Here is a 15,387-nt window from a genome sequence, read left to right as displayed (position 1 = left end):
CTAAACATTTCAGATACTCAACAAGTTTCTTATAAACATAATACTGCGATTAGCTCAAGGAAACCAGTTATAACTGGTTGTGAGTTGAACCAACGGAGTACCCCATTTATACTATAATAAATGAGTGCTCAACAACAGCTTACGGCATATTTCGACTTCCAAAAACATGGCTTGTGTTTGGGACCCAGTCCGATTTATAGACTACTAGATGCTAGCGGGAGGTGTTGAGAAAGTCAGCATTATACTACTTACAACATCCAATAGTCTTAAATGTGAATTTAATTGTCATGAATTAAGTCTGAGTCAAATGTTAACGTTATTAGAGCTTGGTAACTTGGTATGGAGTATGTGAATATATAAGGTCACATTTTATTTCTGGCAAAAGTTACCACACTGACAGAAGTCAACACAACTGTGCAACGTATTTACATATATTCTATAATTCAAATACATTTGAGGATGGCCAGTGACTTATAAATGCTCGGGAAGGCGTTCCAAACGATGCTGAAATTATAAACCAAAAAAGAAGTTTACTATTGGCGTTTGTTGAAACAATAATTATAAAATCACTAAATGAATAATTGTGAGTCGGTCGCATCCGAAAAATATACAACCTATGGAGCTGTTTTTGATTCACATTTACTAAAACGAATAGAAAGATACTTATGAATTGTCACAAGAATGAATGCATCTGGATCATTACAACTGATCTTAAGTAGTATCAATTATAGCTTAATGAATGTTGATTTTCATCTATTTTTAATCACACTTCACTCATATGTGAAAACAAATGCATGGAGGAAATACAGTACGAAAAACGATCAAGATGGGAGATGAATCGCATAAAATTACACAACTACAGGCTCCACTGACATTGTTTATCCTCATGTCTAGATGAAGCATAAATAAACTGGCACCAAGAAAACTGTCCTGAGACTAGACTCGCAAACATGACGGGAGGCGAAATACGGACATATCTACATTTTCGTTATTGCTAAAAACTTCTATGGAAGAAAATGCTGAAGTCAACATATCTCCTTAAATATTAGAGCGAATTTGACTTGAAATATTCGTGCACAATCGAGGCTTAGAATGCTGTTTCTTATTCACTTTATTTACAATATTTCCGGGAAAGCAAGTATTTTAAAAAGCTTTTCACCTTGTTTAGGCGATTAGTATACAAAAACATGTCGGAAAAGTTGCTTGTGGTTTGTCACAAAAGCCTTGTTTTAGTAATTCGCATACATTATAAACCTTATGGATTAAGATGATGCCGGGAATTTCTCTGTCTGTAACACATTCATAATTATGATTTTTGTCATTACAATTATCAGAATACTATGGATTTATTCACATAAATCAAATGAACTTTAATTATCTAAACTGGCACTTTGTTAGAAACTACTACTGGAAAAGCAAGAGCGAACTGTGGAAAATTTATGTAGGGCTAACTAGAGCAGTTCAAACAAACTTAACAAGTTTTTATGAATTCATAGAATGCCTCAGGTTTTACCTACATTTAATAACTGTTGCTCGACAACATTCCTTCCAAATTTGGTATGGCACTGTCTGCATAAAAACATGATCTCTTCCAACAAAGATGCTGCTGATTTTTGGTTAGTTTTTTAGAAACAAAATATCTAAAAACTACCCTAATGGTAGAAATTACTATTAGAATAGTACCAAAGGTAAGATTCATTCACAATTCATTTTGACATAAAATTATCGCTCAAAAATGTTTCATATGAAAACGTTTTTTAAATGTAACGCAGTACTATATTATAAATCTCAGCAGTAGGCGCAGTGCTGAACTGCTTGAGACGGTGAGTAGTGTAGACATTCGACAGAGTTTGTCTTACCTTTACAACTTCCATAGCTACACCCTCGGGTAGATTTCTTTGGATATATTCCAGAAATACGTCAGCAGTACATCCTGTTATGTGATCAACCTAAATGGCATCATAACAATATAAAATCACTTACTGTGAAGTATTTGTAGTGTGTGCGAAACTCATACTGGCGTTGCTGTTTCTTGTAAATAAACGGTGATTTGTTCATGGACAAGCGAAAAAACGTCGGTCGGTTACGAGTCTCACTTATTAATAATTCTATTTAGAAATCCTACATTACCTTATAAGAGCTATAGAGAGATTATCACAAACTTGTTTGACAAAAGTTTCGTAACTTTTTAGCACCATTGGCTCATGACCCTTAACGGTGATAACTAGCTTTTTGTACAACACATCCTGTTCTTGAATTTCTGACCCCTGTAGTTTATTAAAGAAACATAAAAAATTAACTACTTCACGCATATAGTCGCCTGAATTGAATACGCCTACGGAAGATGCCGAAGTTTTTTGAAGGTGTTGAACTGAGCCGGTATGACACCAAACAGGAAAATCTTAATTTTATATGGTTTAAAATATAAAACCTTACATAAACTCCTGAGTAACACCATCTTTATAAATACCGCCAACTAAATTCAGTAGTAGGATTCAAATGGTTGTGGACGGAATAGAAAAAGCTTTCGCTTAACAGGCTTCCGTGTCTAGTAGCAGGGGATCACCAGATCCTCCATGCGGGAACCTAGGTATGTTAACAATAAAAGAGGAAAAGAAATTAGTAAATCATAGTGTGATACTATCCTTAGTCCTTAACTAGAGATCAAGTTGCCTCTTAAAGGATTCCTGGGAAGTTGCTTGGACTAGCTCGCTCGGCAGCGTATTCCAGCGTTTGACAACTCTTAAAGAGTGGAAGTTGTGTCTACAGTCCGTTCTGCTATGTTGTGTCTCCAGTTTTTGGGTGTTACCTCTTAGGTTAGTGTTGGAAATAAGCTTAAGTAGGTGTTTGAGAGCATGTCCAGAAGTGTTAAGGATACTATAAGCCATTAATAGATCACCTCTAAGACGCCTATACTCTAATGGGTTAAGGTTAAGTGAATGGAGGCGCTCTTCGTAAAGTTTAAATTTGAGTCCTCGAACTGATTTCGTGGCTCGCCGTTGGATACGCTCCAGGATGTCATTATCCTTTTGGAATGAGAGAGGAAAAACTGTGTTTCCGTATTCTAAATGGGAACGGATAAAACTGTTGAAGATTATATGGAAAGTTCTTCCGTCAAACTGGCCAAAATTGCGCTTCAATGTTACCAGTGCAGGGTTTGCTCGGAGAGCATTTTTGTCACAGTTAGCGTAAGACTTTGGATCGTAGGGCACCAGGACTCCCAAATCTTTTTCGACTTGGGATACTACTAAGTTATAACTGTGGTCTGGGACATGTCACAGATGGATTACTTTACACTTTGAAGTGTTAAAGGTAAGTCCGTTGTCATCTGCCAAACTTTGAAGTCGAGTCAGGTCCTCCTGAAGTGCCTGTATATCGTCTTGGTTGCCTATCTCTCTCCAAAGTTTCACGTCGTCGGCAAAAAGTAATAAGTCTGACGTTACCTGTTGAGGAAGATCATTTATGTAGATCAAGAAGAGAAGAGGTTCTAGTACTGAGCCCTGGGGGACCCCTCTAGGACATTCCATAGCCTGAGATAAAGTGAAATTAACCCTGACCTTAAAATGTCGATTTTTCAGGTTTGATGTGAGCCAATCGATTAGACGTGGTCTGATACCCAATCGTTTGAGCTTATTGATAAGACATGTATGGTTAACCTTATCAAAAGCTTCTGAAAAATCAAGGTAAATGATATCAACCTTTCCCTTGCGATCGAGGATGCTTGTCTATCTGTCCACCGCAGTAAGCAGGTTGGTAATACAAGAGTAACCCTTCCTGAAACCATGCTGTTGGGGTGAGAAAAAATTTAAGGACAGTAAATAGTCATTTATACCATCGCATATCAAGGACTCCATGATTTTTGAGAGTATGGAGAGAAGAGCCACCGGTCGGTAACTTGAAGTTTTGCTGCGTTGACCTCCTTTGTTAATTGGTGTGATGTGAGCCAGCCTCCAATTTTCCGGTAGCTTTCCTCGACTTAGCGAGTGTGAGAACATCAAGCTAAGCGGCGTTGCCAAGATTGAGGCTGCTTCCCTCAGTATGGCGGAATCGACCATGTCCGGGCCAGGAGAAGTGTCTAATCTTAAGTGCTGCAATTTCCGGAACACCAAGTCAGCGCTTAGGTTCACTTCGGAAAGTTCTGTGGAATTGCAGACGAAACTGTCATCAGTAAAGTTAATGTCGGTCGGTTGAAATGTCTGGGAGTAATGTTCAGCCAGAAGGTTAGCGGCGTCGCCATCGTTGTTGGTCGGGCCGTTAAGACCTACCATTTGGGAAACTCCAGTTTCGGCTTGACGTAGAGTGGCTGCATAACGGAATAATTTTTTAGGATTGAAGGCAAATTTGTCCATAAGCTTTGTCCGGTACTGATGCCTATCTTCTCTTATATCCTTCGTGCATATGTTCCTGATATATTTATACTGCCTGTACGCTCCGTCGTTGTCAGTTCGTTTATATTCCAACGATGCCTTTTGCGGCTTAGCAGGCGAAGGGTACGGTTCTTTATTATTGTAGGTGGTTTGCAGCCTTTGGGAACCGTTTGAGGGACTGAATGGTTTGTAGCACCTAAGAGCGTGTGCAGTAAGAAGTCCCAATGACCGTCCACGTCGAGTTGGGGGTGAGAAGGCCTATGGTCTATGTTATTCCAATTCCAGTATGTCTATTTTTCCTCGAGTTTTTTCATTTCAAGATGCAGATACCACCACTTCGGGTAACAGATTCCAAGAATTGATGACTCGGTTTCAAAACCTCTATGCCACTGGTATTTTGTTCGCTCTCGGCTTTTCTACTCGCCTGCTATATCCTCTGAAATTTTTTGATCTGATTAGAAGAAAAAGGGTATATTTTATGTCCAAAATTGTCTGCTAACATTGAATACATCACAAAACAGATCACCTCTTAATCTGCGGTAGTATAAAGTAAAGAGGTCTAGCTTTTCAAGCAGCTCTTTGCATGATAAATCCCATAGTTTCGAAACTGAACAAGTACCTGTCTTCTTTACTTTTTCCAGGATATCCGATTCACCTGAACAAGAGCTCTCAGCCTGAATGCAGTTCTCAAATTTTGTTCCCACTAAGGTTGTGCATACTGTACTGAACATGTAATTATTTACTTTGGTGAATATCCGTCTTAAAGCTCAAAGGGTTTTAAACGTTTTAGCTTCAATCTCGCGGAAGGGGCCCATCGTCCAAAGATCTTGACTCACTACTATCCCATTATCCTTATGAAAGCGGGCTATAGGCATAAGCTCTTCCTATATGCTATACCTACTTACCTTTTTATCATCAAAGTGCATGTAGACGCAATTTGCCGCGTTGATCAAATAACCACAATATTTAAGTCTGCCTGAAATGACCATGCATCTGCGACTCATATTTTTTCTCTCCAGATTTTTACAACATCAACATATATTGACACCGTGGAATCATAATACTTGGGAGTTCATTTACATGTAGTATGTACGGTGAAGAACCTTTGACGGGGCCTTTCCGTACCTTACTAAGTAATGGTTGAAATGTTCGTGGATGAAATAGAAGAAAAACTTAATTAACAAGCTTAAGTATTTAGTACCTGTGGATCTCAGATGCTGCTACATAAGAACCTAAATGTTATTAAAGATAAAAAATATTGGTAAATTATAATGAAAAACTGTCATTATTCCCTAAGAACATATAAGGTTATCTCTTAAAGGTCTTCTGGGAATTCGCTTGGACTATCTCAGCTAGTAGTGAATCACAGCATTTGATTACTGTTAAGCATCTGAGTGTGTGCCTACAGTCGGTTCTGCTGTTTTGTGTTTCCACTTTCTATGTGTTGCTCCTACTGTGAAAGTCTAACGTATAAAACGATGTGGAATTTGTGTCAATATTGGTGGCAACAAGTTTGAAATATCCTGCAAGTACATATGGTCAACTTCACCACAGGATGATCCATCAGTAATAAGCATACTGTTCCTCGTTTCGTACTCTGGATGTCGATAATTCTTTTCAAATTTGCATCAGATTCTGTTAGCGGCAAACTTTGTTAGACTTCTAAAGTTATCTTGTAGTCTGATGGAAACGCATGCCGGATAGATCTTGAAGGCTGCAATTGATTCTTCATTTTTTCTTTTTAGATGTCAGAATATTCCATCGGTAAACCTACATTATTAATATGTGTAATTGATCTCGCTTCTTCAGGTGTCTTTTCAGCTGACGATGCGGAAAGTTGACTCTTTTGTTTGTAGAATGGCCAAATGTTAAATTATTTGTGTTATATGCAACCGACCATATTTCTTTACGGTTTAACAGTATCTTGTCATAAACTGTTTGACTTCTAGTACAATATGTGATATACCTACATGGCGGTTAAGGATGTACAATGAGAATAATTTATAGCCCATAGTGCAACATCTTCAGTTTTTATTAATCAGCACTGATAAACTCTTATGAAGTGTTCCCGTGGATATGTACAACTCTTAGACTACACGTCAAATGACACTTACTGTAGGATCCCAACTACGGTTTGGATGTTGAAGAATAGCCGACCGAGGATGTTAGACACGCGCCCTTTCCCGTCGAAATCAGAACAAGTAATCGGGTAACTAGCGGTTCTATAATTCATAATAAATTTAATGTAAATCATTACCTAAACAAATATTATCACCCGGCTATTCAACCAATGATTGTTCAATCAATTAAATCAATCACCACAAATAAATGTTATTCTATCCTGTCTGGATAGATCACGTACAGATTCGTTCAAAAGGTAACAATTGGTCGCTCTATAACACAGAGTGTTTTCAATTCTGGAAGAGTGCTTCAATTCACAACCAAAATGCACAATTCCAGTCAACACAGGTCAAGCAATCAAAAACAGGGATAAACCAAGATGGCTGCCGCCCAGACTTAGTATAAAGTAAAACAACATAAGTGCAGTTCGGGAAGAAACATGGGGAATTGGTGAAGGTGTAGTAAAAAACGAAACTATAATAAAATACAAATATTAACAATTCAAATGTAGTCAAAAAGTTAACAATGTACAACTAAAAGAATCAATAAGAACAAAGTGTAAGTATATACATGGAGGGATTTTCACAAACACACAAGGCACTCAAAATGAATCTTCCACTTACCTTCTTATGAAATCTTTGACAAACATATAAAGAGCAGAGTACTAGTTGGCACTAGTTGTCTATATGTTAGGCTAACAGCCTTTGTTCCTTCTTATTCACAATCCACCACAAAGCTAGCCGTATGTGATGTATTTTTCATAATGTTAGTAAAAATACCTAAAATTCATTTGACATCAGCAGCCGATTCTTTTCTCGTCCATCCAAACATAACAGGATCTCCACATGCACAATCATCCGTTATAACGAACTGGGACAATCAATATCTACAGCTGTATTTATAAATTTTTAAAATAAAAGGAACATACCCATTGAGACATAAAGTAAGAATGACCGATTCAGAGAAGAGTTCTATTTTCAGTGAATTAGCCAAAAATCTTTATTATACTTATGGACTAGGTCTCTCACACTTCCTTTTTGGTGTTGTAGGTGCAATCAGTGCAAATTACATCCAGAAAACTTCTAAAGGCTTGGGCTTGTTACCAAGTTAAACAGCATACTCTTTCTTAAATTCGACTTTCTGAACAAAACTCTAACAACATTCCATGTTTATGTAGTAAACCCAAAACATCTAACCGAGTGAGACGATTTCGAAAATGGGTCATTACGCGCTTGCTCAAAGAGGTTTTGGACGTCATGGTTCTCAAATCAGTCACGTTTATTTCTTTTAGCAATTTTTCCTTAATTACTCCTACAATCTGGTTTAACTCAGAAGACTTCATGACTTGGTGTGTCGGAATCTTCAGCATCTAAACAGGGACACCTGTCCTTGGCTGGACATGGTCCGTTCTCCTATACTGAGGAATGTACTTTTAGTATCGGCAACGCCACTTACCGTGATGCTTCCACATTTGCTAAGCTAAGACAGGGCACCAGAAAGTTGGAAGCTGGCTCACATCACACTAAACTTCAAAGAAGCTCGACACAGCGAATTTTCAAGCTACCATCAAAAATTATGGAGTCCCTGATATGCGAAGGTCTACATGTCTTCTTACTATCCATTTATTTTTTTCCACCCCAACAGCACGATTTCAGAAAAGGTCACTTTTATATAACCAACTTACTGACTGCAGTGGATAGGTGGACAACCATCTTTGATCTCAAGGGAAAGGTGGAAGTCGTATACTTTGACTTCCCATGAGGATTTTGTAGGGTCAATCATACATGTCTTATCAATAAGCTCAAACGAAAGTGCATCAAGTGACTATCATTGAATGGCTTGTTTTATACCTAAGTAATCGACTTTTTGATGTCAGGGTAAACTTTACTTTCTCTCAAGATACAGGATGTCCGATTAAGCTCACCCAGGACTGAGTACTAGGACCTTGTAGTGCGGCGTCGAGTCGCGGTTGACTATGATCACCACTACAAGAAGACTACGTGACAGTTAACCGATAAGATCCCCCGTAAGCCAAATATCAGAAGGCAGTTAATGGCTGTGGTCGAGATGTATTTGTTGGCAATCACGTGGTATCGAAATAATATCGAGACCGTGCCAAAGAGTACAAGTGAACTACTAAGCGTTATTGAGAGCGTGCAAGGTCACAGTCAACGGAAGAAGGTATGTGTTTTGGTACAATCAAACAAACGAGCACGGTAAAAAAAATCACAGGCAAAATTCGTTTTAATAGTAATTGCTTCCATTACACCAATCGCGTTCTCTTGATAAAAGTAGGTCACTACAATCTCATCTTTATTTATACAGACGACCTCCCCTAGCAGTTATCGCAAGATTTGTTACCTTTTGGCCATGATGCGAAACTTTGGAGACTTACGCAACCAATTCAGGAGGATCTGTCTCGACATTAAAGTTGAGCAGATGACAACAGGCTTATCTCTAATACATCGATTAGTAAGGTAGTCCATATGACACATGTTGAAGACTACAAATGCAACTTGCAACTTCTGTCTAGAGGTACCCCAAGGTGAAAAAGATTTGAGTGCATGTGCCCTGCCACTTAAAGTCTCAGGCTAACTGCGACAAAAACGCCTTTGGAAAAATCCTCGTACTGTTAACGTTAAAGCTCATTTTCTGCCACTCTAGTGGAAGAACTTTCCACATAACCCCTAACAGTTTTATTCGTCACAATTTAGAGTACGGAAGCATTGTTTTTCTGCTCTCACTCCAAAAGTATAACGACAATCTGTACCTCATCCAACAACGAGCCACAAAATCATTTCGGATGTGGTGGACCAGACGACATATAAACGAAAAAAGTATCAACAAAGTTAATAAAAATCAATAGTAACATCAATATATACCAGTTAAATGTTACAAATACAAAAAAAATTTGGGACGTTACTTAAATTGACCAAATGTTGCGTGTTCTGATTGTAAATCCACAATTATAAACGCTTGGTGATTCTGATCGGGTTGACGAACTTTCCAGTGATATAATCCAAAGTAGAATGTGATATATTTCAATTACAGTCTGTAAATAATGATAGTATTTGATTTAGACTTCAGATAACTCAATCACAAACGAAGATAGAACGAGGAATATGTGTGTAGTAGTGTATTTGTTAGCCAGCAAGAGTGTGTCACGCTACGTGGTTGCACAACAAAAAGTGTGTTCAAGGTCATTTACTAAAACAACAGTTACAGTCATTTAATGTTAAATATACATACAGTGGAAGGTTGACAAAATGAATACAAATAACATTGAAAACTATTTACAAAATAAGCTTGTCAGGCCTATCTCCACACGGGTACTCAAATTTAAGACTTGTGAAAATTGCTTCCGGTAACCGAAACTTCACCCGTTAAAGTACAGCAACCTAAATGCTTCCCGACATCCCATTAAACACCTTATTAAGCTTAGCCCCAACACAAAACTTGGGATAACACGAAGAAACTGGAGGCACAACACAGTATGACGGACTGTAGTAAAACCTGCTACTCATTGAGAGTAGTCAAATTGTGGAATTCGCTACCGTCTGAGCTAGTCTAAGCGACTTTCCAGGAGTCCCTAATTAGGAGAATTGACATATTCTTGAAGATGTCAAAGGTGTTTAGAGTTCGACAACGCCTAAACAGCAACACCCAATATGAATCGTATCCACCAAATGAAATCAAAAGACAGAAGCGAGGAGGTTCGAAGATATATTTGATAGGCTGTTAATGTATGGAGGATCGTCTGATTCAATCTGGCTAGCGATTGCAGGGGATGATGAGGACGGCGTTCCCACTCGTGATCTGGTGCGGATGCATGACCGAGAGCCTTCAGTTAGGTGAGTCCACTAAAACTAATATGGTCAGCATCCAATGTCGAAGACTTACAGAGCTATTTGTTTTTGGGATTTACTTACCGCTACATTCTTAAGAACCAAACACAGTACTTCAACACAACTTACCAGTATTTTTATCTTTTATCGTTAAATATTATTAGGCTCTTACGTAGCGGCATCTGTGATCCACTATTACTAAACACGGAAGCCGGTTAATCAAGTTTTTCTTCTGTTTTATCCAGAACCACTTTGAACCAATTATGAATACCACAGTGATGTAGCCAACAGACACGCCACTGACATGGTGCACTTCAAATATGAAGTGACTGCCTTGATGAAGGCTGATCAAGGTCGCTGAAGCATTAAGAGGTTGATTTCAATTACTCGCTACCGTGTGGTTTGAAATGCATGATTGTAGCTCTGTGTTCCTAATTCCAGGTACCTTCTCTCATGGCTATTATATATGTCCGTAGATAGCGTTACATGCCAGCCTTCAAAGTGTTCTTTGATTAGACTGAAACATCCAAGATCAGGTAGGACGTCGTTTCTTTGGATAGACTTGAGCCTCGTAACCTTTCTAGATTTACCTTGTTTGTATCTGTGGGATGGTCAGTCTTCAGAGCTTTTCGAAATTCAGAAAATCGACGAAAAATGTCGGTCTTGGATGCTTGGTGAAAATATCAAATCTGGTATATATATTTAAATATATGTTATATGAAGACATGTAGATGGTGGGATGTACGTTTGTAATCGAATTGACCCCCTCTTCTTCTTCATATCATTCTGCAGAAAAAATGTTTGTCTTTTAACTTTAGAGAATTACATTTCTAGGACAAGTTTATTTCATGGGATGCTATTTTGAGTGAAATTGGTGGATGTTTCGATGTCTTCAGCAACATTCCCAACATGGAAAGTCGTCTTGAAGAAATTTGTGACAAAAGGTGTAAGTCTTTATTCTCACCATGAGTCATGGCCTTCTTTAAAAAATTGTTCTTCATAAGAATTACTAGATGCAGTTACTGTACATGGTTTTTTACGCACCATAATCAGGTCATTTTTAATACTTTTTGTTCCCGTACCATTTGTAGGTATGTTTGATATCAGTTTGTTCACTATGCACTAGTCTCGTTAGCTGTCTTAAGATCAGGGTTTTAGTTCTAGAGAGACTTATGGAAAATCCCTGTATTCGTATTAATTGGTGAATCATGTCATCTGTCCTTTCGTGAATCGTGTGTATTGTGAATATGTACTCAAATACTGAATTTTAGTGGATTTCATCCATTCTATCTCGTGTAGTTTATTCTTTGAGTACTTTTAATTCTTGGATTCTTGTATGTAGCCAAATTAATCTCGCATTTACTTAGTTTTTCTTTATTTATTTGAACACATAAATATTGGTACAAGAGAGCACCAAATACATATGCGCCGCACAAACCAGTGAGAATGGGAAGAGAAAAAAGTAAGGTAAGGAGCGTAAAAGAAAAAAAGAAGAACAATAACGACCACAGATTAGTGTAAGGCAGTGTAATAATAATAATAATAATAATGAGGGAAACGGAGAGGTAAAACCAGAGGAAATCTTTCAGTCGAGGAAGATACAACCACTTTTTATGAAGAAGGTAAACGAACGTTACAGCAGGATCGCCACTGGCTTCTATTCTGAGCCATATCTGATAACGTCCCTAGCCACTGTGTTGCACCATCTCTCAGACCCCAACCAGGGAGTCGTGAAGGACCGACAGAAGCCAGTCCTTTGCAGCTTTCTTTCATGCCACGACACCATGTCATGCACTGACCACCTCTCCGGTTTTTCCAACCAGTCTCAGCGTCGGCAAATAATTCACCACACAGAATTCTCTGGGACGACATTCGTAGAACATGCCCAAGCCACCGAAGTTGGTGTTTCAAGATGGTAACACCAACTGGATTATCCTCTCTGTGCCGGAACACATGATGCCTAACCTCTATATTACTAGCATGGTGTTACCACTGGATGTCAGAAATCCTTCGGAGACAGCGATGATCGAACACAGAGAGTCGTCTAACATCCTCAACTCGGAGAGCCCAGGTTTCATAAGCATAGAGCAAATCTACTCTCACCGACGCGTTGTAGATCCGACCTTTTGTAGCCAGACGGCGCTGTGGGCCGTGATACTGCACGGGTGTCCAGACCGGAGCAGGTAGTTTTCTTAGGGGCCACACCCCGAGCCTTTGACCTGAAGGTCTGACCCACAAGGCAGTGGAGCATCGTAAGGAGATGAAGTCACATGGAAGCCGGTGACCAACGATTGGTTCGTACGCCATTTGTTCACGCTGGATACTGGAGCCCATGTCCGGACATCCACTTTTCGTCCTCTCAATTTCGTAAATAACATCCCCGCCACGAGAAGTTAGTGAGTAGGACTTCCCTGGCAGAGGCTGTATACGCATGGCCGTGTGAGAGCATTTCGAGAGGGAGGAAACGGGGTAAGAGGAGATAAGGATAATGATAAGAGTAATAATAATAATAATAATAATAATAATAATAATAATAATAATAATGTGAACACAAAGCGAAACCTAATCACTCTGGATAATAAGTCAATATTACCAGGGTAGGTTTAAGGTAAGAACAAACTGTTTTTGAACACATAAAGGGGGTTTGAATTTTCGTATGGCTAAGGCTTCAATAGACCTTAGTATACGCCCTTTTACACTTTTATACAACACTAAAAAAGCTGAATTTAGATCAATCTTGTGACCTGTTTCAATTATATGTTTATCAATGAAGGGATAATGGATGTTTATCCTCTGCTCTTATTGGGTCATTTGATTCTATTTGTTTCTGCAGTCATTTGGGTGCATGTTCACTCACTCCTCCCTATGTATGTGTGATCACACACACATTTAAATTGGTAAATACAGTGGGATGTGACGCAACCGTTTCCATGTACTTTAGGTTTTGAATGAAGCATGCACCTTGTTCTTTCTTTGATGATGACGTTTGCTGCGCAATAGGTTTTATTGATGACTGATTTAAGTCGTTGTTTCAGTAAAAGGCTATTTGAATCACCTCTGAATGGTAAGGTGATGTAGACAGGCTTTTTCTCTACCGAGGCTACAGTAGATCTCGCTGTACCATGGACTTTCCATCTATTTATGAATTTCAGAGGATAGCCATTTTCTATTAACGTTTTATTTAACAACTTAACATCATCATCAATGGCGTCATTGGTACAAATACGGTCGAGTCTGTTGAAAAGATACCTTATCAAACCACGTTTGTATTGCACACGTGATTGAAAGTTGTTTTCAGATATGTAATCACATAATATATCAATGGTTTGTTTAAACGGTACATTTGTAGACAAGGAATTTACAACAAATGAACACATTGTCTTTTCCTTGATATTAATATCATCTAAATGATCAACCAGTTCAAAAGAATCCTTTAGATGATATTAATATCAAGGAAAAGACAATGTGTTCATTTGATGAAAATTCCTTGTTTACAAATGTACCTTTTAAACAAACCATTGATACATTATGTGATTACATATCTGTAAACAATCTTAAATTATGTGTCCCTTTAAAAATTCTTAAAGATTTACTGCTATGTACTAACAAAGTTCAGTTCACTTTTGAAGGTAAATACTTTCGTCAGATTGATGGAGTTGGTATGGGTAGTCCGCTAGGACCATTATTAGCAGATGTATTCATGGCACGCTGAAAATCAGACTGATGACCTAGTCGGAAACATGTCACTTTGTAATAAATATGTGAACGATATCTTAGTTGTTTGTGAGAGAAAAGAGAATATGTACTAAATAAACTTAACGCTCCCCAAAACCATATTATTCTCTCATGTGAAGAGGAGAAGAACGATCAGCTTCACTTCCTAGATATACTTTTGAATAGACGAGAAGATGGCTCAGTCAAGCGACTTATTTTTAGAAAACCAACGTGGACAGGTCAATATCTTAGTTATTATAGTTATTGCCCTGTGCAATACAAACGTGGTTTGATAATGTGTCTTTTCAACAGACTCGATAGTATTTCTACAAACGACGCCATTGATGATGATGTTAAGTTGTTAAATAAAACGTTGATAGAAAATGGCTATCCTCTGAAATTCATAAATAGATGGAAAGTCCATGGTACAGCGAGATCTACTGTAGCCTCGGTAGAGAAAAAGCCTGTCTACATCACCTTACCATTCAGAGGTGATTCAAATAGCCTTTTATTGAAACAACGACTTAAATCAGTCATCAATAAAACCTATTGCGCAGCAAAGGTCATCATCAAAGAAAGAACAAGGTGCATGCTTCATTCAAAACCTAAAGTACATGGAAACGATTGCGTCACATCCCACTGTGTTTACCAATTTAAATGTGTGTGTGGTCACACATACATAGGGAGGAGTGAGTGAACATGTACCCAAATGGCTTCAGAAACAAATACAATCAAGTGACCCAATAAGAGCAGAGGATAAACATCCATCATCCTCTATTGCTAAACATATAATTGAAACAGGTCACAAGATTGATCTAATTTCAGATTTTGTAGTGCTGTATAAAAGTGTAAAAGGGCGTATACTAAGGTCTATTAAAGCCTTAGCCATACGAAAATTCAAACCCCCTTTATGTGTTCAAAAACAGTTTGTTCTTACCTTAAACCTACCCTGGTAATATTGACTTATTATCCAGAGTGATTAGGTTTCGCTTTGTGTTCACATTATTATTATCATTATCCTTATCTCCTCTTACCCCGTTTCCAGTCTAGTTGACCTTTTATTTTTATATATGAATGCTCTTAACAAGTACATGTGTGATCAGATTGTTCAAAATGTATTGCGCTAATATATCACATAGTTCTGATAATCTTCGTCTTCTAATTACATTATCGAAATTTATCAAAGGGACTAATTGTTTTAAATAGTAAAGGGTTAGAGTTTATCGCATTTTGTTTGTTGAGGTTCGTACTGCATTTAATGGCTAGTCGAAAATATATGTAACATAGTGTGCAATTCATTCAGCTTTATTGCATACCGAAGCGCATTTATAAAGTAAACC

The 15,387-nt window shown here is 38.1% G+C and overlaps 1 protein-coding gene across 3 annotated transcripts in view; it reads left to right on the top strand.

Annotated features, from left to right (window-relative positions):
- The first annotated feature begins 10,710 nt into the window (after window positions 1-10,710).
- Window positions 10,711-15,387, top strand: part of RNASEH2B_1 (Ribonuclease H2 subunit B) — a 29,443-nt gene continuing 24,766 nt past the window's right edge. The window contains exons 1-5 of one of the 3 annotated variants that reach the window (XM_051209415.1): window positions 10,711-10,774; window positions 10,810-10,869; window positions 10,918-11,025; window positions 11,065-11,132; window positions 11,168-11,279. In XM_051209415.1, coding sequence (XP_051072891.1) covers window positions 10,741-10,774; window positions 10,810-10,869; window positions 10,918-11,025; window positions 11,065-11,132; window positions 11,168-11,279 — 382 coding nt within the window. In that variant the 5' untranslated portion in view covers window positions 10,711-10,740. Of the gene's footprint in view, window positions 10,775-10,809; window positions 10,870-10,917; window positions 11,280-15,387 lie in introns of all 3 variants that reach the window. The other 2 variants (XM_051209416.1, XM_051209417.1) reach the window with 2 other exon arrangements.

This window comes from Schistosoma haematobium, chromosome 1 (genome assembly GCF_000699445.3).
Source record: "Schistosoma haematobium chromosome 1, whole genome shotgun sequence".
NCBI classification, from domain to species: domain Eukaryota; kingdom Metazoa; phylum Platyhelminthes; class Trematoda; order Strigeidida; family Schistosomatidae; genus Schistosoma; species Schistosoma haematobium.
This window is presented reverse-complemented; position numbering and strand designations above follow the sequence as displayed.